Source organism: Capra hircus, chromosome 8, assembly GCF_001704415.2.
Source record: "Capra hircus breed San Clemente chromosome 8, ASM170441v1, whole genome shotgun sequence".
Taxonomy (NCBI): Eukaryota; Metazoa; Chordata; class Mammalia; order Artiodactyla; family Bovidae; genus Capra; species Capra hircus.
In genome coordinates this window covers 100,711,486-100,738,902 of record NC_030815.1, presented here as the reverse complement: position 1 = coordinate 100,738,902, position 27,417 = coordinate 100,711,486, and the positions used below count along the sequence as shown (strand labels likewise).

Sequence of the window (27,417 nt, the reverse complement as noted above, 5' to 3'; positions counted from 1 at the left end):
CGGCATGTTGGGTCTGCACCGAACTCCTTGTGGGGGCCGCCCTGGGGCTTCCCTGGCACATTCAGCCTCCAACTGGGACTAACTGCACCCGGAAACAAAGCACCTTCCAGTTACATCAGAAGATGGCTGACTGCAATGGGACTAAGCGCCTGATTGCACAAGATGTGAAGAAATGGCAGCACATGCCTTGCCTCCAGGGGGAGCATGGACTGTGGGAAAGGCTTTCCTGCTTGCATGGGCTGAATTACGGGAAATTGCATTCTTTTGTGTAGAGACAAGGGACGGTACTGAGCCAGCAGTGTGGAACCCCCCGTCCCTCTGTGCTAGTTAGTCTTGAGTACGGTTATCAAGAGGCCTATAGTATAATTCTTGTCCTCATAGCACCGTGGGTATGTGGGCTGTACAGGTGCCCACATCTGCCCGGGTATTGGATAGACAGTGCACTTGGGGCTGGCCGCATCTGCCTGCCTCAGTATATGTAACCCTCCCACACCAACCTGCCAACTGGGCTATGGTCCATGCTCGGTACCGAGTGAAATGGGTCTCTGGCGGTACTAACACTTGGTCTTGTTTTTGCCCCAAGAGGCAGCTATAGTGTACCATGATGAAGGGTAGCTCCTACTCACTGCAACCGGAGAATCCTGTGGGCAGTAATGTAGACCCAGCACAACCGTTAATAAAAATATCTTAAAAAAATAAATTAGATACAATAAAATGATAAAACAGAGTTATTATAATATACTGTAGTAAAAATCTTGTGAATGTGGTTTTTCTCACAAGATATCTTTTTATAACGTACTCATTCTTCTTAGCATGATGATGATGTGAAGTGATAAATACCTTGTAATGAAATGAGGGAAAAGATGTAGGCAGTGTGAACAAGCATTTAGGCTACTATTAACCCTCGCTTCGGCAGCACATATACTAAAATTGGAATGATACAGAGAAGATTAGCATGGCCCCTGTGCAAGGATGACACGCAAATTCGTGAAGCGTTCCATATATTTTTTTTGGAGTGGGGGGGCTTCCCTGGTGGCTCAGACAGTAAAGTGTCTGCCTGCAGTGCGGGAGACCCGGGTTCGATTCCTGGGTCAAGAAGATCCCCTGGAGAAGGAAATGGCAATCCACTCCAGCACTCTTGCCTGGAAAATCCCATGGACGGAGGAGCCTGATAGGCTACAGTCTATGGGGTTGCAAAGAGTCAGACACGACTGAGCGACTTCACTTCACTTCAACCTTTGGATACTGTGTCATAGGAAGGATCATCTGCTTTCAGTGATCCTGGATCACTGAACAATGATGATGCTGATGGGTGAATGCTGGCAGTAGAAGGTATGAATTAATGGTTGGGGATCCCCCGCAGGATACAACAGAAATCTCACACTAATCAGAATGGTGTGCAATTGGAAAACTTATGAAGGGCTTATTTCTGAAATTTTCCATTTAATATCTTTGGGCTGCAGTTGACAGCTATTAACAAACTGCACAAAGCAAAACCATGGATAAAAGGGGGACTAGTGTAGTGTGGCAGCTCTAGACATCAAGTCCTCCCTTTTCTCAGAATTTGTAAAATAATGCATCTCTGTGCCAGGGATCAGCCTGTGATGAAAGCCTAAGCTTTTCTCAGGTCGTTTCTCAGCCTGTCTTTCCCTGAGCAGTTTTCTAAATTCTTCCACTATTGCTCTTTTCTGGGGATAAACCATATTATCAGTAGTTTATTTCATCTCTCCAGAGGTTTCATATGCACACAGACACACACAATCACACACTTTTTCCTCTATCTTTTCCACTGTACTACAATGTAATCCCTCCTCTATTAAAAGGGGTGGTAGAAATTGATCTACAGAAATAACCTTTTACTGATAGTGGATCTTCCAGTGCAAGAGCATGGTAACCTTTCCAAATGTTCAGTCTTCTTTTATACTCCTCAGTGATGTCTTAAAGCTTTCTTCATAATAATCTATCACATTTTTGCAGGTTTATAAATATTCCCATGTGTTATCATTTTTGTGACTGTTGTGAATGATAGATTCCTTCCTTGGTCTGTCATGTTAGACCCATCAGCAGAGGACCAGTGGGGACTTCCTTGAGGCCTTTGTTCATCAGCAATGGTTATTTCTCCTTGTGTAACCATCAACCAAGGCTATGCCCCCACCAGTAACGTTGAAGAAGCTGAAGTTAAATGGTTCTATGAAGACCTACAAGACCTTCTAGAACTAACACCCAAAAAAGATGTTCTTTTCCTTATAGAGGACTGGAATGCAAAAGTAGGAAGTCAAGAAATACCTGTAGTAACAGGATAATTTGGAATACAGAATGAAGCAGGGCAAAGGCTAACAGAATTTTGCCAAGAGAATGCACTGTTCATAGCAAACACCCTCCTCCAACAACACAAGAGAAGACTTTACGCATGGACATCACCAGATGGTCAATACAAAAATTAGATTGATTATATTCTTTGCGGCCAAAGATGGAGAAGCTCTATATAGTCAGCAAAGACAAGACCGGGAGCTGACTGTGGCTCAGATCATGAACTGCTTAGTGCCAAATTCAGGCTTACAGTGAAGAAAGTACGGAAAACCACTACACCATTCAGGTATGACCTAACTCAAATCCCTTATGATTATACAGTAGAAGTGAAAAATAGATTCAAGGGATTAGATCTGATAGACTGCCTGAAGAACTATGGATGGAGGTTCATGACATTGTACAGGAGACAGGGATCAAGACCACCCCCAAGAAAAAGAAATGCAAAAAAGCAAAATGGCTGTCTGAGGAGGTCTTACAAATAGCTGAGAAAAGAAGAGAAGCTAAAGGCAAAGGAGAAAAGGAAAGGTATACCCATTTGAATGCAGAGTTCCAAAGAGTAACAAGGAGAGATAAGAAAGCCTTCTTCAATGATCAGTGCAAAGCAATAGAGGAAAACAATAAAATGGGAAAGATAAAGATCTGTTCAAAAAAATTAGAGATAGCAAGGAAACATTTCATGCAAAGATAGGCTCAAAGACAGATATGGTATGGACCTAACAGAAGCAGAAGATATTAAGAAGAGGTGGCAAGAATACACAGAAGAACTGTACAAAAAAGATCTTCATGACCCAGATAATCACTATGGTGTGACCACTCACCTAGAGCCAGACATCCTGAAATGCGAAGTCAAGTGGACCTTAGGAAGCATCACTACTAACAAAGCTAGTGGAGGTGATGGAATTCCAGTTGAGCTATTTTAAATCCTAAAAGATGATGCTGTGAAAGTGCTACACTCAATATGCCAGCAAATATGCAAAACTCAGCTGTGGCCACAGGACTGGAAAAGGTCAGTTTTCATTCCAATCCCAAAGAAAGGCAATGCCAAAGAATACTCAAACTACCGCACAATAGCACTCATCTCACACGCTAGCAAAGTAACGCTCAAAATTCTCCAGTCTAGGCTTCAACAGTATGTGAACCATGAACTTCCAGATGTTCAAGCTGGTTTTAGCAAAGGCAAATGAACCAGACATCAAATTGCCAACATCTGTTGGGTCATTGAAAAAGCAAGAGAGTTCCAAAAAAACATCTATTTCTGCTTTATTGACTATGTCAAAGCCTTTGATTGTGTGGATCACAAGAAACTTTTCAAAAATTCTGAAAGATATGGGAATACCAGACCACCTGTCTCTTGAGAAATCTATATTCAGGTCAGAAAACAACAGTTAGAACTGGACATTGAAAAACAGACCTGTTCCAAATGGGAAACGAGTGTGTCAAAGCTGTATATTGTCATCGTGCTTATTTAACTTCTATGCAGAGTACGTCATGCAAAATGCTGGGCTGGTTAAAGCACAAGCTGGAATCAAGACTGGTGGGAAAATTATCAATAACCTCAGATATGCAGATGACACCACCCTTATGGCAGAAATCGAAGAACTGAAGATCCTCTTGATGAAAGTCAAAGAGGGGAGTGAAAAAGTTGACTTAACACTTAACATTCAGAAAACTAAGATCATGGCATCTGGTCCCATCACTTCATGGCAAACAGATGGGGAAACAGTGGAAACAGTGGCAGACTTTATTTTGGGGGGCTCCAAAATCACTGCAGATGTTGATTGCAGCCATGACATTAAAAGACGCTTACCTCTTGGAAGGAAAGTTATGACCAACCTAGACAGCATATTAAAAAGCAGAGACGTTACTTTGCCAGCAAAGGTCCGTCTAGTTAAGGCTATGATTTTTCCAATAGTCATATATGGATGGGAGAGTTAGATTGTAAAGAAAGCTGAGCCCCGAAGAATTGATACTTTTAAACTGTTGTATTGGAGAAGACTCTTGAGAGTCCCTTGGACTGCATAGGGATCCAATCAGTCCATCCTAAAGGAAATCAGTTCTGAATATTCATTGGAAGGACTGGTGCTGAAGCTGAAATTCCAATATTTGGCCACCTAATGTGAAGAACTGACTTACTTGAAAAGACCCTGATGCTGGGAAAGATAGAAGGCAGGAGTAGAATGAGAAGACAGAGGATGAGATGGTTGGATGGCATCACCGACTCAATGGAGGTGAATCTGAGCAAACTCCGGGAGTTGGTGATGGACGGGAAGGCCTGGCGTGCTGCAGTCCATGGGGTCGCAAAGAGTCGGACACGACTGAGCAACTGAACGACTGGACTGAACTGAACTGAAAGCTGCAAGGCTGAGGAGGAACTCTCTGGCTCAGGCTGCTAGGGGACCCGCCTTTGTACTCCTCGTCCCTGCCTGGGAGGCTGGGGAACGGCTGGTTCCCAGGCAGCCTCTTGCGGTGGATTTAAGACACTGAAGCAAATACAGTGCTACCCGGGCAGGGCTCCAATGGAGGCTTTTAATGTTGCAAGAACCCCCTACACACACACAGACACGCATACGCGCACGCGCGCACACACACACACACACACACACACCATGTCTCTCCCCCCCCCCCCTACACACACACAGACACGCATACGCGCACGCGCGCGCGCGCGAACACACACACACACACACACACAGTCTCTCTCTCTCTGCTCCTCCTCGCCTCTCTCTCTCTCCTCTCTCGCTCGCTCACTCGCCGCCTCTCTCTCTCTCTTGCTCGCTCACTCGCGCTCTCTCTCTCTCTCTCTCTCTCTCTCTCTCTCGCTCGCTCTCTCGCGCTCTCTCTCTCTCTCTCTCTCTCTCTCTCTCTCTCTCTCCTGGAACCCTGGTTTTCACTCCTGTAAACTGTCCCAACAGTCCTGCCCTGGAGGAAGCCCCACCCACTGTTGAGACCAGCCCTAAATTTCTGCTCCGGCAACTCTGCTCCGCAGTCCCAACCTCCGGCTTCAGGAAGTGGCTCCTGCAGACTCGTAAGTAAACGTCTCCCCACCACCTCTAGGGTACCTACACCCGCCATGGCACAGCGTTTGCCCGGTGCTCGCCCTCTCCTAATGTTGGGTAACCTCTGAGTGCAAGACTCAGAGGAAACTTGAAAGCAGGATGTCGCGGCCATATTCCTGCTCCCTGCGGGTTCTTAGAGATCGCAGATGGCTGCCTAAGAGAAGGGCATGGCCTGGCAGCATTTGGGGTGCAGGCGTAGCCCCCTGCACTGGGGAGGGGGCTAGCAAGGAACTTGCGGGACAGCAAAAGTGGCACAAGTGTGGAAGAAGAACGGCAGGAGTTTAACGCCCGCGTATGGGCAAGGCGAGGAGGCGGGATCCGGGGGTGAGTGATCCTGGACCGAGCATCTCACCTGGACCCCATTCTCTGGCGGGTGGGACTTCTCATGATCCTCGCCTGCGTCTGGGGTCGTCCGCCTTCCAGGGGTGCTTTTGGACTTAACGGCGAGTCCAAAATTCTCAGCGGCTGCCTTTTTGGAGGGGAAAGGCAATTAGGAACAGTAAGGTTGTGGCTCGAACCACCTACATCGCTCCAATCAAAGTATTCTGACCCAAGAGCTCGGGGTCACTTGAATTTTCTCCTGGCCTTGGGTGCAGGCAAATAATTTCTTCTTTGCTGCCAAAGAAAACGCGCGTTTGAAAATGAGGCTGAGCAGCATCGCCACCCAGTGGCTATCAGGAGTTTTGGAGACTGCTTGTCTTACAAGGCAGCGCTGTGTCTGAAAGACGTGCATGGACTTCTAGTAGGTTCTTTGTGTTTGATGCTTTTTCTTAGAATTAGCTTCATATGAGGAGAGAAATGGAATATTTGCACGCCAGGTATCTGTTCACTTCCTAAGGAAGCCTTAGCAGTGGCCAGGAAAAGTCTGTGTGGGTTAATATTATTACTTGCCTTGGAGATTTCTAAGGTAGACTCATTTCCTCATCTGTACACCGTGCTCTGGCAATGATAATAATACCCCTCTTACAGGGAAGTTATGAGGGTAAAATGAGATAAGTATGCCGTGCTTAGCACAGCAGCAGGAACAATGAATACTAGATAAACATGATTGAGGTTAAATGAGAAAGCTGATGATGGGTAAACCCTCTGTTTGCCTTCAGGCAACACTCAGGGAGCTGTAAGAAATCAGTCACATCATGACATTGACTACATGTTCACTGTATTCTAGGAGCTTCAGGATGGTTCATGCAAAGAGCTGGACCCTGAAGAAACACTTTGTAGGTTACCCGACTAATAGTGACTTTGAACTGAAGACAGTTGAACTCCCACCCTTAAAAGATGGAGGTAAGTCATACTCAGGAGATTGAAGTGGGAAGAGACTGTGTCAGTTCACTTTTGCTGAATAACAAATCACCCCAACATTTAGAGACTTAAAACAATCATTTACTAGATCATGATTCTGTGGGTTGGCAGTTTAGGCAGGATTAAGTTGGCAAGCATTCTGTAGATCTTATTTGGGCTAAATGGTTCCTTCCGGCGTTACTCACATGTCATGTTGACTGGCTTTCTGCTGAGGGTGCACTCCTCAGTTCTCCTCTCTGTGGCCTTTCTAACATGCTGGTTTGAGCTCTTTGTTTATTACTGTGATTTCATAAATCTAGAGCAGCAGGAACTGGCAAGCTCCAATATGCAAGGACTATTTGCTGATATGCTGTTCATCAGAGCAAGTCACATAGCTAAGCCCAAATTCATAGTATGGCCATAGACTTCTTTTTCCTTTTTAAGATTTTCTTTTTTAATGTGGACCATTTTTTCAGCCTTTATTGAATTTGTTGGGCTTCCCTAGTGGCTCAGAGGTTAAAGCGTCTGCCTGCAATGCGGGAGACCCAGGTTCGATCCCTGGGTCGGGAAGATCCCCTGGAGAAGGAAATGGCAACCCACTCCAGTACTGTTGCCTGGAGAATCCCATAGAGGGAGGAGCCTGGTAGGCTACAGTCCATGGGGTCACAAAGAGTTGGACACGACTGAGTGACAAATTACTAACTACTAAACTATTGAATTTGTTACAATATTGCTTCTGTTTCATACTTTGGTTTTTTTGGCCAAGAGGCATATGGGATCTTAGCTACCTGACCAGGGACTGAACCTGCACCCCCTGCACTGGAACGTGAAGTCTTAACCTCTGGACCACCAGGGAGGTCCCATCATAGACTTTTTGGTGGGAAGATGGCTAAGACGCTCCACACAGGGATGGGTAGTATCTGTGGCCCTTTCACATCTACTGCAGAGACCTTTCCAAGGTTGTCTCTGTGAAGCCTCGATGTCATGTTGGAGGATCCCTCTTCTTTCCTTGGTGATTGCAGCACATGCCTGGGGGCATGGTTCTTCCTGACTTTGGCCAGCCATGGGGGAGGATTCCCTCTCTGTCCCAGTGAGTCCCATGGTAACAGTGGGGCTGCACTGCCTAGCAGCTGTGTGCAAAGCTCAGACTTATCCCTGGAGCAAACAAGGAGGGGAAAGCCTCTTCACTGAGGGGCCTCCCATCCCCTTGGGGGAACTGGAGGGATGAGGCAAGCCTGAGGAAGTCGAAGGGAGAAAAATGGCAAGGCATCCCATCACGTGTTTGGAGATGAGCTTTCAGAGCATCTGCTAAGGGCTGTTTTCAGGTAGGTAAGCTTTGGGTAACCAACAGGCATGCAATTAACTAACACGGTTACTGTTATCCATCCATCTAGGTTGCAAAAGCCAAAACCCAGAATCAAAATTCCAGCGGATGGGTGCATGAGAGTCTCTCCAGGAAAATGCATGCATTGTAAAATACTAATGGGCTGATAATAAAACCCTACGTGAGCCCTGTGGCATAGCAGTTACAAATGGGGCCCTGGGCAAGATGCTTAACCTAAGCTTTAATAAAATGGAAACAATAATTGTTCAGAACATCATAGAAAATAATCTATGTAAAGCATGAAATGAATGCTGAGTAAACAGATATAAGAGAAAGCACAGGGAGTGCCAGCTCCGAAATCTTGGCTGCGCCGGCACTGGTGCGCAGTGCGTGGGTGAGCCTTCGTGGGGGCCGTCTCTTTCCCCGCTCCCCAACCCGAAGCTCTGTACCTGTGGGACATGGGGCGGGTCTGCGCGGGTGCTCCAGACCAAGGGCTGACAGGAAGACTGGTGCAATAATCGATAATCGCGGCGGCGCCGGGTCAGAGAGAGGCGCGGCCGGTAGAGCTCGGAGCTCGCTGAAGCCCGCTGGGCGGCTCGAGGGATAGGCGGGGCGCTGTGTAATGTTCAAGCTGGAAAAGGCTTTACGTGGCTTGTCAGAACCGCATTTGTGGTTTCTTAGAGATGGCTGGATGGCATCACTGACTCGATGGACGTGAGTCTGAGTGACCTCCGGGAGTTGGTGATGGACAGCGAGGCCTGGCGTCCTGCGATTCATGGGGTCGCAAAGAGACGCTCAATCGCGGATACGACTCAATCGCGGATACGACTGAGCCACTGAACTGAACTGAGACAGTGAAGAAAATGAAAACAGTGGGAATTTTTTTCCGAGGTACTTCATACTGGATCCCAGAGAAGAGAGTGTTGTTTGGTACATGGATCATCCACAAAACCTGCTTTCTGGATCCGTCATCACTGTTGGAGTCATTAAACTTACCCACATTTCAAAGGTCAATGATGCAACTAAGGCCAAAGGCTGAGTTCTGTTTTGTTGTGAATGCAGGAAGGAGAAAATATTTCTTACAAGTCAGTGATCAGCAGGATCTAGTAGAATGAGTAAATGTGGTGAACAAAGCTATAAAAATTATAGTACCAAAACGATATATTAATCTTTTTCTTTGTTTTAAATTTATTTTTAATTGGAGGGTAAGTTCTTCACAATGTTGTGTTGGTTTCTGCTGTACAATAATGTGAATCAGCTATTTGTTGTTTAGTTGCTAAGTCCTGTCTGACTGTTTTCAACCCCATGGACTGTAGCCTGACAGGCTCCTCTGTCCGTGGGATTTCCCAGGCAGGAATACTGGAGTGGGTTGCTGTTTTCTTCTGGGGGGGCGGGGGAAGGGGGTTGGACAGCACATCTCCTGCACTGGCACACGGATTCGTTACCACTCAGCCACCAAGTATACATATATCCCCTCCTTCTTGAGCCTCTCTCCCATCCAGCTGCCCATCACAGCCTCATTCTGATAACCCAGGTCACCAAGGTGAGTGTGAAAGGAGCAAATGTCTTACAGAACTGACACTGTTGGTGGTGTGCCCACTGTTACCCCAACTCAGCAAAAAGAAGTAAATGGATGTGGTGAAACTATTGACAGAAATAAGGTGATGCGGTCATAAAGCCATCTTCCTTACTTTACTCCCAAACTGCCTTCAGACAGTGCAGTGATCAAAGCTGGTTCTTATGTTGAACAAGGAGCAGTGATGAAAAACTGAAAGAGAAGATATTTTCGGTTGGATGGAGACACAATAGCCTACTTCAGATCTGAACTGGAAAAGGAACCTCCCTGGGTACAGCCAGTTAAAGAGCTTCATCAAGTCCAGGAATGTAACAAAGTGACAGGATGGTGAGAGATACCCTCTTTGAGACTGTAACATCGTCTTGAACTTTCTATGTGCAGGCTGATGGCACAGTTGGATGCAAGCAGTTTTGGGTGCCATTGTAGTGCCGTAGGACCCGCAGATCTGCGTCTTCTATGCCGCAGGAAGAAGGCTGTGAAATTTGTATACACAGAAGAGCATCCAACAGTCCTTCCGAATCCAAACATGCATTCCGCTCTGCCAGTACTGCGGCAGCCACCCCACATTCCACAGCCTCTCGCAGCAACCCTTTGGAGGGAGGATTTTATGAATCTCTTGCCAAGGTCAAGCCAAGGAACTTCAAAGGCTTGACTGTCTTTTCCAAAAGAACCAGCTTCCACAGTGACTGAACAAGCTCTGCTAAAACTTCAAAGTAAAAATGGCCCTCAGGAACAAGTTTGTGACCCTGTGGACTTGGAGGACATGAGCCTTCCGGTCAGTGATGTGTATGTAAGGCGGAAACACGTGGAGCCTGACCTGCCTTATCTGCTCTCAGTGTTCTTTCACAAGGCTTCTCGCCAGTCAAAAAGGGGAAATGGGTTTTAATGCATATAGTATCCTGCATCATTGCTGTCCTCTCTTATAAGCTGGTAAGCCTAGAACAAAATGGGTTTAGAAAAGGCAGACAAACCAGAGATCAAATTGCCCACATTCGTTGAATCATAGAGAAAGCAAGGGAATTCCAGAAAACATCTACTTCTGCTTCATTGACTACAGGGAGGCCTGGTGTGCTGCGATTCATGGGGTCGCAAAGAGTCAGACATGACTGAGCAACTGAACTGAACTGAACTGAACTGAAAGCCTTTAACTGTGTGGATCACAACAATCTGTGGAAAATTCTTAAAGAGATGGGAATAGCAGGACCACCTTACCTGTCTCCTGAGAAACCTGTATGCGGGTCAAGAAGCAACAGTTAGAACTTTACATGGAACAACTAGGATTGGTTCAAAATTGGGAAATGAGTATGACAAGGCTATATTGTCAGCCTGTTCATTTAACTTCTATGGAGAGTACATCATGTGAAATGCCAGGCTGGATGAGTTACAAGCTGGAATCAAGATTGCTGGGGGGAAATATCAACAACCTCAGATATGCAGATGATACCACTCTAATGGCAGAAAACAAAGAGAAACTAAAGAGCCTCTTGATGAGGGGAAGAGTTGGCTTGAAACTCAGCATTCAAAGAACTAAGATCATGGCGTCTCTTCCCATCACTTCAAGGCAAATAGAAGGGGAAAAAGTAGAAGCAGTGACCGATTTTATTTTCTTGGGTTCCAAAATCACTACAGACAGTGATTGTAGCCATACAATTAAAAGATGCTTCCTCCTTGGAAGGAAAGTTATGACAAACCCCAGCAGCAGCAGCAGACAGCATATCAAAAAGCAAAGACATTACTTTGCTGACAAAGGTCCATCTAGTCAAAGCTATGGTTTTCTAGTAGTCACGTATGGATGTGAGAGTTGGACCATAAAGAAGGCTGAGCACTGAAGAATTGATGCTTTTGAACTGTGGTGCTAGAGAAATCTCTTGAGAGTCCCTTGAACTGCAAAGAAATCAAAGCAGTCAGTTCTAAAGGAAATTGATCCTGAGTATTCATTGGAAGGACTGATGGTAAAGCTGAAGCTCCAATACTTTGGCCACCTGATGTGAAGAACTGACTCATTGGAAAAAACCCTAATGCTAAGAAAGATTGAGGGCAAAAGGGGTTGGCAGAGGGTGAGATGGCTGGATGGCATCACCGAGTCTATGGACATGAGTTTGAACAAACTCAGAGAGATAGTGGAGGACAGGGAATCCTGGTGTGCTGCAGTCCATGGGGTCCCAAAGAGTCAGACAACAGCAAGCCAAGAAGCTAGGGAGTAACCTGACCAAATGTAGTTTTGTAATAGTGGCCTACGCAAAGTGTGATGGGCCCTTTCTTGCTCTCTCCCTGGAGCCAGCTGGCATGGGCCTCTAAGGCAGAGGCCACTCCGCCGCAACTCTAGCCCACCAGACCAGCCTGTGTCCACTGCCCACCCACTGTGCAAGCGGCCAGGTGGGAGCTCCGCTCTGGGGATGCCAGCTCCCTGGCCACTTCATTGGTCAAAACTGACCGGGGAAGCCAGCGGCAGGCGGAGCCCAGGGCACCTGCCACGTCAGACAGCGATCCCAGTAACAGGCATGTCAACTCCTCCTGCGGGGCCACCACGGTCTCTGCTGCCCACATGTCTCGCTCCTCGAGAGCTTGAGGATGACCTTGCCAGAGCAGCCCGTTACTTCCTGAGACCTGGCCGATTTCTTGTGTCTCATCTTTCTACTCGGGGTACAACAGCGGCTTTCTGCACCCTTGGTTAGTGCCAGAGTGAGCCCCTCCACACTCTGGCGAGCAGAACGAGCTTGGGCTCAGTAACAGTTTCTTTTAAAAAGAAAAGAAAAAAGCCCTAATGTGTCTCAGGAGCAACTGTCTAATGCTTTGTTCTTACAGGGCAATAAAATTGTGTGTGTGACATTTTTCTCCTAGTGAATTTGACAGTTTAAGTGTTTCACAATTTAAAACATGAAAATGCTTCTTAAGTATTTTGGTTGTTTTTTAAATGCTACTGTGACTTCCAATGAGATGTTCAAATTCTACGCATTCTTATTGGTTAATATTATTGAGTGAAATAGTGCCAGAGATATCTAAACTCTTGACATCATCTGTGGCGCTATAAAATGTACACTATAAATTGGACAATTTTGAAATTATAACCATTTTTGATGCTCTGAATCTCAAGGTGAGCAGTGAGTTTTGCATAGAGGATATTATTGGACTATCAGTAAGGGTTGTGGGTTATACTGGGGTGGAGAAAGGGGGAGAATTAGAATTCAAATAGCTATAACTTGGACATTTGTAAAACTGTAGTCAAGATGTACAGCATTTTGTGAAAATTCTTTGCTGTGAAATTTCTTGGAGATTTGATTTTCTTGTCAAAGGTTCGTAAATAGTCCTTACTTCCATGTTCGGGTAAGTGAAAGACCTCAAGTTTATATGTAAAGACTCCTGGAGTTTGCTTAAATTCATGTCCATTGGGTCAGTGATGCCATCCAACCATCTCATCCTCTGTCACCTGCTTCTTTTGCCCTCCGTCTTTCCCAGCATCAGGGTCTATTCCAGTGTGTCAGCTCTTCGGCTCTTACTTCTATATTTGGATCAGTGAAAGACCTCAAATTTATATGTAAGGACCTCAAGTGTTTTTTTTGTTTTTTTTTTTTAGGACCTCAAGTTTATATGTAAAGACCCTTAGTCATGTGATCGTAGTCTCTGCTTTTTGTCACTAATAATCTATATTCAAGTGTCTGTGTTTTTTATCTTGTTTAGGAATGTTTTGAGATTAATGTATTCAAAGTCCTACATGATGGGTTTTATACAATTGGGATAAAATTAATTGTCAGTAGCATAGGTTAACGTGCTAAATAACATACCATTTTGTGTTAGAGATACTGGAATACTGTTATTCTACTATCTGTGTAATATTTATATTTCAAATGTGTCTTTTTAAAAGTTTTTTTTTTTTTTAATGTGGACCAATTTTAAAGTCTTTTGTTGAATTTGTTACATTATTGCCTCTGTTTTATGCTTTGGTTTTTTGGCCCCAAAGCATATGGGATCTTAGCCCCCTGCTTTGGAAGGTTAAGTCTTAACTAGACCGCCACGGAAGCCCCTCAATATATGTTTTAAAACACAAAATTGAGTATACATTTAATCATGGGGGATATCATAAATATAAGCACCTCTCTAAAAAGTCATAATTTTCAGGAGTTGAATAATAGACCGGTATGACCAAGCAGTGTTCTTATGGTTCAGTCTTGAAAGTTTGCTTTAAGAAAATAGTCTTGAATTTCACACGCTGCTGTTTTTATGATTTTTTCCACGTTATAGTACTGTGTTGTTTTGAATTCACACATGTCACTGTCTCTTCTTTCCATTTTCTAAGGTGACTTCTTGTTTGAGAAAGAGAAAGAGGGAGTGGATTTCTTACTACAGTTTTGGGGTCTAGAAGTTGCTATCTATTTTACTACAATGATCATAGCATCAGTTTAAAAATCCAAATGCATGAAGAATGCACCACTCCCCATTTTTATTCATAAGCTAATACTTTAAAAACTTATATTAGATTTTTTTCTTTTTCGCAGTTACATTTGAAAATGATGGGATGAAAAGGCTTTATTCTCTTTCTCTGCAGATATATCCATTCCATCGGCTCTTTTAGAAAGCTCATTTTCCATGAACACACCTAAGACATATTGTGCAGACAGTTGTCAATATTCAGGACTTTCATGCTGTTTTCTTTGGTACAGCTTCCACATTGCATGTTCATTTTAATATTTTGGTACGGTAATTTAATATACTTCATAGTGGAAAAATATTAGCTTCATTTTGGGACTTTTTATAGAATTACCTTTGTATTCAATAGCATAGGAAAATGTTCTTGTGAGTTTCAGGGTCTCTTTATCTCAGTACTTTTATAATTCTATGAAAATTATTTAATTATTTTAAAACTTATACTTTTGTTGTAAGTATGCCACATCTGAATTGTCAAAAAATTACTTTGAACACCTTAATATTTGCTGCATTTTTTTCTGTAAATATAACATGACTTCTTTCAGAATGGAAATATATGTGTGCTTCCCAATGGTTACTTTTATGTCTGATGTCTTTATATATCAAACTGTAATGATGAGAATAAATGTTCAAAATTAATTCTAAAACAAAAAACAAACAAGAAAACATGCAGAAAGCACAGATGAGAGCATAAGCCTGAAGCAGAAAGACTGTCTTTGTTCTTTGAGCAGGCCAGAGATAAGGCACGAGGCCAAGGTTTCTAATTGCCTGTGGAATGCTTTATTTTGCAGAGGTCCTGCTGGAAGCTTTGTACTTCACTGTGGATCCTTACATGAGGTATTATTTTCCTCTGGAAAATTCTTATGTTGTGCATCAGATACTACCTTGCCATGGGCAATATTTTAGAATAATCCAGCTGATTCAAAACACTGTCACTTCCCCATTTCTCAGAGTATGATGTCAGTGATGGGATTCACAGATGCTCATCTTTTTCAGGCAAAAGTCTGCGCAGAATGGTGGTAGACAACACTGGCCCCTTTATTTTACAAGCATCCCCTATCTTGTGGTGTTCAATTTGCCCCTCATCGTTCATCAGAATTGCTTCCCAAAACACTGAAACAAGAAATAAGCCAAACTCCAGTTTCTCCATGTCACTGTTGGCAAATAATTTGGGTAGAGGAAGATGGCTGAGACTAAAATTAGATTTTCTTGCCTTTCCTTTACATATATTCTTGTAATTTAGGTAATCCGCAGCTGACTAAACTGTGTGTACTTAGTAAGCAATTCGGGGTGGGGAGGGGATAAAAGCTTTCATTGGCCACTGACTCAATAACTTTTTGCCTAGGTGAACAATGCAGTCATCATTCTTTTAAATATTTTTTTTTCACAGTTGATTGATAGAGATTCAAATCTAAAGTGAAAAATGTATTTCCAGATATTAATTAGCATTTCTTTTTGCATGTCTAGTGTTTTGGGTCACAAGTGCCCAGTGGTACCTGGGTTATGTTTTCAAAGTCATTGGTAGAAATTCAGCCACAATTGAGCATGATGGTAAGATTCTCATGTTCATTTCATAGAAAAATACTACCAGATCAGAACTGCCTGTAACAGCTTTCCTCCCCCATTCCACCCAGTCGTACTGCCCTCATGTGGCTGGGTTTCAGTTTTACATACACTTCCCTAGTGGTTTTCCATTTGGCTTGAAACTTCAGACCATTTTCTCCCAGATGCTCCTATATATTAAGTATGGTTTTGCTTTGTTTCAGAATTATGGCAAAAAACTTGAAGGAGGGTGACATGATGATGGGAGAGCAAGTGGCCAGGTAGTGATATCCTTTTGTCCTAGTGTTTGGAAAATATGTCTCCCCTTTACCTCCTGCTGGGCCCTGTTTCTGTCCATCACTCCTACAATTTCTTCAGGTTGCGCGGGTTACTCACTGTTCAACCTCGGAAATTACTTGGGAAATCTGTCCTTTTCCTGACTAGCTGATGGGGAGGGAAGAAGGTGAAATTCTTATCATTGCAACTTAGCTTTGCTATCCTTACTTTTGAGGGCTTCCCTGGTGGCTCGGATGGTAAAGCATCTGCCTGCAATGAAGGAGACGTGGGTTCGATCCCTGGGTTGGGAAGATCCCCTGGAGAAGGAAATGGCAACCCACTCCAGTATTCTTGCCTGGAAAATCCCATGGATGGAGGACACTGGGAGGCTACAGTCCACAGGGTCTCAGAGAGCTGGACATGACTGAGCGACTTCCCTTTCTTGGAGAAAGAAAGTAAGGGAGGGAAGAAGGTGAAATTCTTATCATTGCAACTTAGCTTTGCTATCCTTGCTTTTAAGTACTAAAAAAAAAGTGTATTCATGCAGTTCCTGATTATTATAAAAATTCAAATAAGGTAAAAATGTATATATTGGAAACTGAAAGGTCCCCCATCATCTGAACCTTAGAGATGACTGTCGTTAATATATTATTATTTCAAAAATTGTTCAGTACATGTACTTCAGCAAATTGCTTTTCCTCAATATGTGATGGCTATCTTTTGTTGACAGTGTATAAATATACCACTTACCTCTTAAAGGCTTGCAGATTACTCCATTGTTTTTATTGTTGTTCAGTCACTAAGTCCTACTCTTTGCAACCCCCATGGATTGTAGTCCTCCTGGTTCTTCTGTCCGTGGGTTCTCAGGTAAGAATACTGGAGTGGGTTGCCATTTCCTACTGCAGGGGATCTTCCCAGATCAGGTGTCAGAACTGCATCTCTTGCGCTGGCAGGCAGACTCTTTACTTCTGAGCCACCTGAGAAGCCCTTTCCATTGATACCTGACATTTAACTTATCTACTCCCTAGTTCTGCAAGGAATATGCATACATCGATCTGAGTATGTCTCTGTATTCTTTGCCTACCTGGAAGACTATTGCTTTACATTGAATCCCCAGAAGTGTAAATTCTAGGTCAAAGAAGATGTACCTTTTAATTTGAAGAGATAACGACAGATTTCACTTCAAAAAAATTATATACCTTCCTACCAAGAGTGTCTTAAAGAACCTATTTCCTTGGTAACTATATGATCATTGCTAACTATCACTTGGCAATCTGAGGTGAATAAATGATACTTAACTGATCTTGCTTATTCGATGTTTAATTTAATTTGCATTTCTTTCATTATTAATGATGTTGACATTCTCTTTGAAAATTAATGGTTTTCTTCTGTGAATTATCTATTCATCTCATTTGCCTTTTTCTTTTAAGTCTTTTCATCTTTTAAATTGATCTGTAAAACTTTTTATGTGTTACAAATATTAGTACTGAAAACATTTGGGCCTTTCTTTTGTGTCCAGTCATAGCTGATAAAATTTCATGATTAGAATGGCATTCTCCCCTCCAAAATTGCTAGAATATTTATTCACTTTTTCCTCTAGTATGTTATATTTTATCTTCTAGACATTTAATTTTTATTTTGGAGCAAGGACTAAAGTGTTTATACTTCAAATGACTGGCAAGTTATAATACCATTTATTGAAATCCTATTTGGATTTTTATTGGGGTTTCAATGGCTTAATAGATTCATTTAGGGGAAACTGATTTATTTACAATATTTCTCTCCAAGCACAAGGTATATATCTCTTTATTTATCCATTTTTGTCTCATGGCCTATTAATAGGTTTCTTCATATAGGATGAGATTGAACGATAGTGACGTAGATCATACTTCCATGCCGAGGGAGAGGGACAGTGAGAGAGGAAATGCTGAGGACTGAAGAGAGAGGAAGGGCTAAGAGATGAAGGGCAGCCTCTGAAGAAGAGAAGAGGCTGATGTCCAGGTCACCTTGAGCCGGAGGATGAACTTCTCTTGCTTAGAGAGGAGTGAGTGATGACAGGGACAGGTGCTGGACCAGTTGAGAATTCCTCTCTGATGGCCCATATTTTTTTCTCTAGGAAAGACCAGTGGCTATTCTGATGGAGAGATGTGGCCGGGTATTTGATCAAGGACTATCGAGCTCAGTGCCCCTTTGTGGACACTAACTGTGCAGCATCCAGACTCCCTTGAAAGGAAAGGGATCTCATGCATCTGAATGTGCTTTCTCTTTCAGAGTTGTGGAAAGTAAAAATGCAGCTTTCCCACCAGGAACTATTGTGGTGGCTCCTTCTGGCTGGACAACGCATTCCATTTCTAATGGGGAAAAACTGGAAAAGGTGCTTGCAGAGTGGCCAGACACATTACCACTGTCTCTGGCTCTGGGAACGGTTGGCATGCCCGGGTGAGTTTCATGGGTATATTTCAATCGTTTGAATCCCTGACGTTTTGGTTTCCCAAAATGGTTGGTCCAGAGCTTGATTAACAAGAAGAGACTTGAGGCATTCTAAGCTCAGGAGTGGATTAGAGAGGATGATGGGACTAAGAAGGGAAGAAGAGGGGCTGGAATTCGCTTTGGGGCTGAAGGGGAGAGAGGCGGGCTCAGGTACAAGGAAGAAGTGACAGTGAGGAACAGCAGGGGGCACGGTCCCTCTCAAGCCTCCGGCAAGTGGTGACACAAAGAAACCAGCTCCTTCAGTCCCTGGAAAGGTCTTCCTTCACCTCTCACTCATCTGCCTCTGTTTCAGAGCTTAAAAGGGAGAGAGAGTTCAGTGTACCTTGGCCTTTCTGTATCATCTCTGATTCCTCACCACCTTTCAACATCTGAGTTTCCAGAGGTGTCAGGGCATCTGAAATTTAATAACTGAGATGAATCACAATTGTTGTACAGTCACTCAGGGTGGATAGCTTTAAAATAGCCCAGTGTCTCTTGGCCTGGCCTTCAGGAAGACTCCTGAGCAGTTCATCCTGTGTCTGCTCTCCAAGCCCCAGCTGCTCTCTGCACCTCAAGGTTCTTCTCATGCCCTGGAGAAGTAAGGTTGACAGAATTCCTTTCAGAGTCCCCAAAACTTTTCTAGGCTGGAGAGTTTCTCTAAGTTATGTGATCCTTTTCTTCCTTCTTTCCTTCTTCCCACTCTTCTGCCCTCCTTTTTAACCTTTTGGAGGACTTCTAGAGAATGAAGTATTATTCATTTCATTGAATGAATCAGCCTCCTGCATAACTGATCCCTTACATCTCAAGTTCATGTAACACTCAGAATTTGAACTCCTCAGAAGTACCACAGTCAAGAGACAACATTGTGAGATTAGAGGATCCTTAGAGTCAGACACGACTGAGCGACTTCACTTTCACTTTTCACTTTCATGCATTGGAGAAGGAAATGGCAATCCACTCCAGTGTTCTTGCCTGGAGAATCCCAGGGACAAGGGAGCCTGGTGGGCTGCCATCTATGGGGTCGCACAGAGTCGGACGCGACTGACATGACTTAGCGGCAGCAGCAGCAGCAGCACCAATGCCTTCTTGGGCCTCCCAGGTGGTACTAGTGGTAAAGAACCCACCTGCCAATGCAGGAGATTTAAGAGACGCAGGTTTGATCCCTGGTTCAGGAAGATTCCCTGGAGGAGGGCATGGCAACCCACTCTAGTATTCTTGCCTGGAGAATCCCATGGACAGAGGAGTCTGGTGGGCTACAGTCCATGGGGCTGCAAAGAGTCAGACCCTACCGAAGTGACTTAGCAATGCCTTCTTACATGCAAATAGCGGGCACTAAACAGAATGACAGCCCTTCTCGATCTTTCCTGCCTGGCCTGTACCCTCTACAGTGACGGCACTTCCTCTCACCTTGTTATTCTACCCATCCTTCTCTCTAAATTGTGACCCAGGGGTAGGAGCACAGGGGTGAGGGCAGACACGAGGAAACCACAGGGTCAGTCTCCAATGACTTAGTTGGAGAGAAAGTAATTTGTAAAATATTAGGAGATTTGAATTCTAAAACAGAAGACAATTTATTCATTTGTGGGTATATTTCTCATTCACTTGTTTCAAGTCCTTAAGGAGTATGTTTTTACTCCAATCAACTTCATACAGTGGTTCTCAAAGACTGAGTGGGAGGGGTTATACAAGTCACATTTCTAGCCTCCCCTAGCAATACATCACCCATACTTTGAGAATTTTTGCCTAGATGAGCTGCTTACCAACAGGATGGGTCAACACTTCCAGAATCCAGGAACTTCCGCTAATTTATGAAAGAAGTTGAACTTTGAAACCTAGGGACTTTCAGCTGTCCAGGCTCCAAAGATTTCACATCCTCCCAAAGTATTGCATTATTTCTGTCAATGGGACCTCTGTCTTCCTCTTCAGCTGAGTTTAAGTGTTTTTCTCTCCAACATGTTGATTCTATCCAGTCACCCTTCATCCAAAGCATACCTTAAATTTTCCCTATAGGATTTCTTTATTGTTGGCTTCTCCATCTTATCTCCAGTTTTCTTTTCTTTTTTATTACTTTTAAATTAATTCTGGTGGGGGGGCGGTTGTGCTGGGTCTCTGTTGCTGCCCTCAGGCTTTCTCCAGTTGCAGCAAGTGGAGGCTGCTGTCCCTTGTGGTGCATGGGCTTCTCACTGCAGTGGCGTTTCCTGTTGTGAGGCACAGGCTCTAGGCACATGAGCCTCACTTGTTGAGGCTCATAGGCCCCAGAGTGCATGGGCTTCAATAACTGTGGCGCATGGGTTTCAGTAACTGTGGTGCGCGGGCTTACTTGCTCTGCAGCATGTGGAATCTTTCCAGACCAGGCATTGAACTCATGTCCCTTGCACTGGCAGGTGGATACTTATTCACTGCCACACTAGGGAAGTTCTCCAGTTTACTTTTAAAAGACGATGTTTGGGAAAGACCTTGTATGTCTTAAGACAGTATATCTAATTAAAGGCTGATTTTGCAAATATCTAGAAGGGATATTGGGGGAGGGGGGCCTAAGGATTGTTGTGGGTGGCATGACCCTATCTGAAATATACCTTCTGCTTCTTTCTGGGAGTTAGGCTAACTCATCCGTACACTCTGGAATCAGCGTCCATTAAGGTAGTGGTTCCCCGTTGTATGCATTCATAAGAATTACCTAGAGTCCTATTAAATTCAGATTTCCATATCCCGGAAATCAGTGGGACTGGGAATCTAAATTTTTAATAAAACTTCAGTTGATTCTGAGGCAGATGGTTGTTCCATCTATCTTTTGAAAAGCACTGGGTCAAGGGGACTTTAGATATTTGGGTCCTCAGAAAAAGTGCTGTCTGCCTTCTTTGCTTTCCCTTCAATGCCCAACTGTATCTGGCCCTCAAATGTAATCAGAGGCTGAGTAAGCTTAAGTTATGCCAGCGTGTAGCTTTGTTTTACACAGAAATAACTTTCTAAGAATCTGTCTGAAATTTTGCCAGTGGCTCCACAATCACCATGATGGAACAGGTTTCATGGGCTCAGACTCAGGGGTACAAAAATAGAACTTGAAAATTTTCTACTCCTGTGTTTCATTTCTATCTCCAGCAGATATAGTAAAATAAACCTTAGTCAAACCAGTGATTTCTCACATCATTTCAGGATCATACTACAATTTCCTTTGTCTTCTCCCTAGGGTAGATGCAAGGCTCCTGGGGCTAACACAAACCCAGTGCTAGTAGGGGTGGGGACAAATTCTTGCTCTTGATCTGTCTTAGCCTTATGCTGGTCATGAGTCTTATGCTTTGAGACTTCAAAGCGTAACTTTTCCGACTGAGTCCTCAGCCACGTCCCTTCTGAGCTGGGACTCTACTGAGGCGTGGTGGTTTCCTCACGTCGTCCCCATTGGTGCTGTCTGAGCTGCGTCTTTGCAGGCCCACTAGTTCTTTCCCTGCCAGCTGACCTTGGCATTTCACTTCAAACAAGATGGGGGAACTGTAGGAGTTCTTCCTCACACTTCAGAGCATGGGAAACTCAATGTGTTTCTCCCTGACCCCCTCAGGCCTAGATACCATCCACACACAGTCATCTCTGCTCTGGGACTAGGGCACCATGACGACATGGAGGCTTTCCCCATAAAGCTCATCATCTCCCTAGAACTTACATGGGAATGAGGCATAAGCTGTCTGTTCTAGGATCCCTAAGGTTTAAGGGGAACCAATTTTCCTTCACCCTTGAAACCTGGCCTGGGGATGGACAAGACACTGCTCTTTTTGAGCCACCTCACTGTTGCATCCATAGTTCCCATCATCTTTGTTCCTCTCCTAGAGGTAAAGAAGGAGGAAGTGGACCATTGGTAGCTGGTACTATCCATTTCCTGTATTTTCTGTCTTTTACCTGGACCCATGGCACTGGGCTGCTGAGAAGGTCTTCAGGGATAAATAAATGAGATACAGAGGAAAGAAACAAATTTATCCACATAGTCTTGCTTTTCTTCCCTCAGCCTAACAGCCTACTTTGGCCTGCTTGACATCTGCGGAGTGAAGGGTGGAGAAACAGTGCTGGTTAGTGCGGCAGCAGGGGCAGTGGGCTCTGTTGTGGGGCAGATCGCTAAGCTCAAGGTAAGTGGCTTCCTCCATAACAACCACTCGCTTGACACCCACAGTGTGCACTGGGAATGTAGCAGTGGACACAGCAGACCTTGCCTCACCTCCGGGAGTTTGGTCTAGTTGACCTCTTGTAGAAGTTGGATATTGGGAATGACTGAGAAATGGGGGGAACAGGGAAAATGGTGCAGCAATGATGACCTGAACGTTGTTATTTGATAACATTGCAGGTATTGCGTCAGGAATGGACTTTGCTACAGTAGTGAGTTTGTGAACTATTCTCGTAGTTTTTACTGAATGTTTCTTCTTACAGCTTAATCTCCTTTCTTTGTGATTGCCCCAAACAACTGAAGAAGGGACTTGATCAGCCAACCAAGAGTCATTGCCCCTATGGTCCCATTTCAAAGCTTACTGCAGTCAGCCCAGAGCAGTGGGGCCCTAGCTTGGGAACTAACTCATGGGAGGCACCCAGGCCTTGGAAACACTGGCTCTGTTACAGACAGGTGTTTGTGCTCAAGAGATCTGATCTGATGGTGGGAGTATAAGACATCAGGCAGCTCAGATGTGGTCAGGATGTACCACGTTATAGAAATGTCCCAAGGTGATCTGGTTTGGCTGATCCTTTGCCAGAGGGTGGATGTAGGACCGAGTTTCAGGGCCTAGTTTCTAGTGAAAGAGTTAGGGAGAATACAGATGAGTACAGGGCTATGACCAACAGCCAAGTGTTCAGGCTGGTATCCAGTGCTGATGGGCACTTGGAATACAAATAGATGAGGCTATCATAGTGGTTGCAGGAATTTATTTAAATAAGTAAATAAATAAGAATAAATGTTGAATTTTATTATACTTTGCAGTTAAAGAATTATGTTAGTTTCCTAATCTGAAGCCATAATAGCATTCTGGAATAATCTTTATTTACCTATGGTATATATTAAATTTATACTTTTGGAATTGATCTAATGACATTATACATAGAATTTTTGCATCTATACTCATAGGTGAGTTTGGTTTAAAGTTTGGAACATATCAGTGTTTAGCTTTGGGTTACACTAGACTTATAAAATGAATTAGTAATATTTCCAAAATTCAAATTGTAAATGTTTTATTAAAGTTTTAAGGGATTTTTTGAGGGGAGGAATTCCCTGATGGCCTTATGGTTAGGACCCTGTGCTTTCTCTGCTGAGGATGCAGCTTCAGTCCCTGGTCAGGGAAGTATGAGCCCTCACGCCACATGGTATGGCTAAAAAAATAATTTTTTAAAAGGAATTTTTATTTCAAAAGTTTGATAGGACTTATCCTTAAACCTGTTCTTTTAGAAGCTTCACTAGTGACTGCTATGCTAAGAAGTCAGTGCTTAATCTTTAGAGGAGTGACATGCTTAACCCTTCATTTTAGAGAAATCACCTTGGCCTTTGGAGGAGAACAGTTCATAGGGACATGATGCTAGGAACAAGAAGTCAAATTAGGAGGCTCTTACAGTAATCCAGATGAAAATTATGATAGACTGAGAGTGAAGACAGAAAGTCAGAAGTAGCTTTTAAGGATATTTGGTGAAAAAGAATAAAACCTGGTGATTGGATGTGGATAGAAGAGGGCGGAAAGCAAGCATCTCCTACGACTCATGTGTGTCAGGTCTGGTTAACTGGGTAACTGAGTATCACTCACTGCAATAGAGAACAGAGGAGGAACACCAAGTAAGAAGCAAGGGAAAAAATACATTCCAGTTCAGACACACTGATTACGAGACTCCACGGGCTATCCAAGTGTAGATTAGTAGAGGTCTTCAGAAATACTGATTTGGAACTAGGGTAGAGGCCTGGCTGCAGTTAAGAGACAAGAGAATCATCTGCAGGAAGGTGGCAGTGAGGTGGTAAGAATAAATGAGATCATCCCATGAGAGTGTATGTTTAGAAGGAACAAGGACCAAGGATAGAGACTGCGCAAAATCATTTCTTCTTGAATCAGGAATGAGTGGAAAAACTATATGGCAGCTGTTTGTGCAGATACATACATGTATGTACCCATTCCAGGTGAAAGTGAACAGAGGCTGATATTCTGGTCTTCACGATGCATTCAGAATAGAACTTTCTACCAATATAATCTCTATTCTCAAGCTGAATGCACGCTACTTCCTCTATGATTAGGCAGCATCTAGTCCAACGCTTTGGGCTAAATCACAGAATATGGGGCAGTTACCAAGAGGTCTCTCTATGATGTGAGAGTTACAGGGCTGAGCCAAAATTACCGTCCAAAGTGCCACTGCACCAAGAGGTAGCATGGAAGTCACTGCAAGCAAGAAGCCCCAACATGAAGAAACAGGAGAGTCAGATGAGTAGGCTGTCAAGCCAGCAGGTTGAAAAGAGCTGCCAACCACCTAAACGTAGGACGGATCTGTTGGGTGGGCAGAGGCAAGCTGAAGTTACATTTGGGTTGTATCATAGGCTAGTTAAGGGACTAATCTCACCTCTAGGGTCAATAGACCTAGACATTATATATGTGACTCACTACCTAGGGGGGTGTTCTGGGGGAACCTGGCTTTTCCAGTCTAGGAGGATATAGTTGGCCCTGGTTGTGGTTTATAAATGGTTACCATTTTTCTCCCCATTTAGGGCTGCAAAGTTGTTGGAACAGCAGGGTCTGATGAAAAAGTTGCTTGGCTTAAAAAGCATGGATTTGATGTTGCCTTTAACTACAAAACAGTAAAGTCTTTGGAAGAAGCTCTGAAAGTAGCTGCTCCCGAGGGTTATGATTGTTATTTTGATAATGTAAGTATAAATTAGACTTACTATCTGACTTACTAACAAAGTAACAAAGTACTATACCAGGAAATCTACATCTAGAGTTTCCATCTAAAAATATATGCAGAAAGCCCATATGCCCTTTTTTTTAAAAAAAAAAAAAAAACAGCTTTATTGGGACTTTCCTGGTGGCTCAATGGCAAAGACTCCCTGCACCCAGTGCAGGGAGTTTGATTCCTGGTCAGGGAATTAGACTCCACAGATAAGAGTTCACATGCCACCACTACAGATCCCACATGCCATAACTAAGACCCAGTGCAGCCAAATGAATAAATAATTTTAAAAAATTTTTGAAGGCATGTAACAACAACAAAAAAAATAAAAAACAGCTTTACTGAGATATAATTTACCCATTTAAAGTATAAGACTTGATAATTTTTAGGGTATTCACAGAATTGTACAACTCTTTGCACAGTTTTAGAACATTTTCATCACTCTAAAAGAAATGCTGTGCTCAGTAGCAGTCAGTCCCCCTGAAGTGATCTTTGGTGACTGGCTTCTTACACTTAACATGTTTTCAAAATCCACCCATGTTGTAGCCTGTTTATCAGTATTTCATTCCTTTTTATACATTTTTTTATTGAAATGTAGTTGATTTTCAGTGTTGCTTCATTGCTTTTTATGGCCAAAATATTCCATTGTATGGATACATCACGTTTTATCAATCATCCATCAGTAGAACGGCAGATGAGTCATTCACACTTGGCTATTAAGTATAAGGTTATTTTGATCATTCATATGCAGTTTTTGTGTGGATATAAATGTTCATTTCTCTTGACTACAAGTAGAATTGTCAGGTCATATGGTATCATCACGTTTAACATTTTGAGGAACTGCCATCAGTTCAGTTCAGCCGCTCAGTCAGTCCAACCCTTTGCTACCTGATGGACTGCAGCACGCCAGGCCTCCCTGCCCATCACCAACTCCGGAGCTTACTCAAACTCCTGTCGTTTGAGTCGATGATGCCATCCAACCATCTCATCCTCTGTCATCCCCTTCTCCCGCCTTCAATCTTTCCCATTACCAGGGTCTTTTCCAACGAGTCAGTTCTTTGCATCAGGTGGCCAAAGTATTGGAGTTTCAGCTTCAGCATCAGTCCTTCCAATGAATATTCAGGACTGATTTCCTTTAGGATGGACTGGTTGGATCTCCTTGCAGTCCAAGGGACTCTCAAGAGTCTTCTCCAACACTACAGTTCAAAAGCATCAATTCTTCAGTCTCAGCTTTCTTTATAGTCCAACTCTCACATCCATACCTGACTACTAGAAAAACCATAGCTTTGACTAGATGGACCTTTGTTGGCAAAGTAATGTCTCTGCTTTTCAATATGCTATCTAGGTTGGTCATAACTTTTCTTCTAAGGAGTAAGCGTCTTTTAATTTCATGGCTGCAGTCGCCATCTGCAGTGACTGAGGAACTGCCATACTATTTTGCGACATGGCTGCACTATTTTACATTCTCACCAGCAATCACGAGGGTTTCAGTTTTCCCAAATCTTTACCATATTTATTATCTGTCATCTTGATTGTGGCTATTCTAGTGACTTTGGAGTGATAATTCGTTGAGGTTTTCATTTGCATTTCTTCAGTCACTAATGATATTGAATTTCTCTTCATGTGCTTAGTGGCCATTTGTATGTCTTCTTTGAAGAAATGTTTGCTTAAATCTTTCACCAACTTTCAGTTGGGTTATCTGTTGTCAGTTTTTTTAATATATTCTGGATACAAGTCCCTTATCAGATACAGTCAATTCTCAGTATTCCTGGTTGTTATATTCTACAAAGTTGCCACAAACACTGAACCATTGGTCCAACTGGAAGCATACACATACATGCACGTATCTTACATGGATTATGATCTTAAGTACTTCTCGTAGCTTCTATTTTCTTTCTTTCTTTTTTTTTTTAAGTGAGGTTAAAAAGTGTTAAGTAACTTGTCTGAGTCTCTGCCACAACTAATCCTCCCACAGCTGAGATTCATACCCCATCCAACCGGCCTCGGAACTGGAGCTTCTTAAACCACTCAGCACTGCCCCCTACTGTCATCATCTTCTGATAATCTCTGCATGAGAGATGAAAAAAGAAAGCAGACCCTTGGCCTTTTTTGACCTTAGCTGGGAACTATGTCTGTGAATGACCAGAGAAAGCTCTGAATATTGATTCTGGAGTTATAAATAAATTGTAGCAAGTAATCCAACTCTCAAATATGGAATATATTAGTACATTTTTAACTAAAATACCTCCTGTATATGGTTTGCAAATATTTTC

The 27,417-nt window shown here is 43.3% G+C and overlaps 1 protein-coding gene and 1 pseudogene across 1 annotated transcript in view; both read left to right on the top strand.

Moving 5' to 3' along the window:
- Nucleotides 5,148–27,417, top strand: part of PTGR1 (prostaglandin reductase 1) — a 29,365-nt gene continuing 7,095 nt past the window's right edge. Inside the window, exons 1-7 of the mRNA XM_005684303.3 lie at nt 5,148–5,335; nt 6,535–6,650; nt 14,761–14,806; nt 15,736–15,792; nt 18,059–18,226; nt 22,251–22,368; nt 24,963–25,118. Of these exons, the coding sequence (XP_005684360.1) occupies nt 6,545–6,650; nt 14,761–14,806; nt 15,736–15,792; nt 18,059–18,226; nt 22,251–22,368; nt 24,963–25,118 (651 nt within the window). The 5' untranslated portion in view covers nt 5,148–5,335; nt 6,535–6,544. The remainder of the gene's footprint in view (nt 5,336–6,534; nt 6,651–14,760; nt 14,807–15,735; nt 15,793–18,058; nt 18,227–22,250; nt 22,369–24,962; nt 25,119–27,417) is intronic.
- LOC108636586 lies at nt 7,533–10,589 on the top strand (annotated as a pseudogene).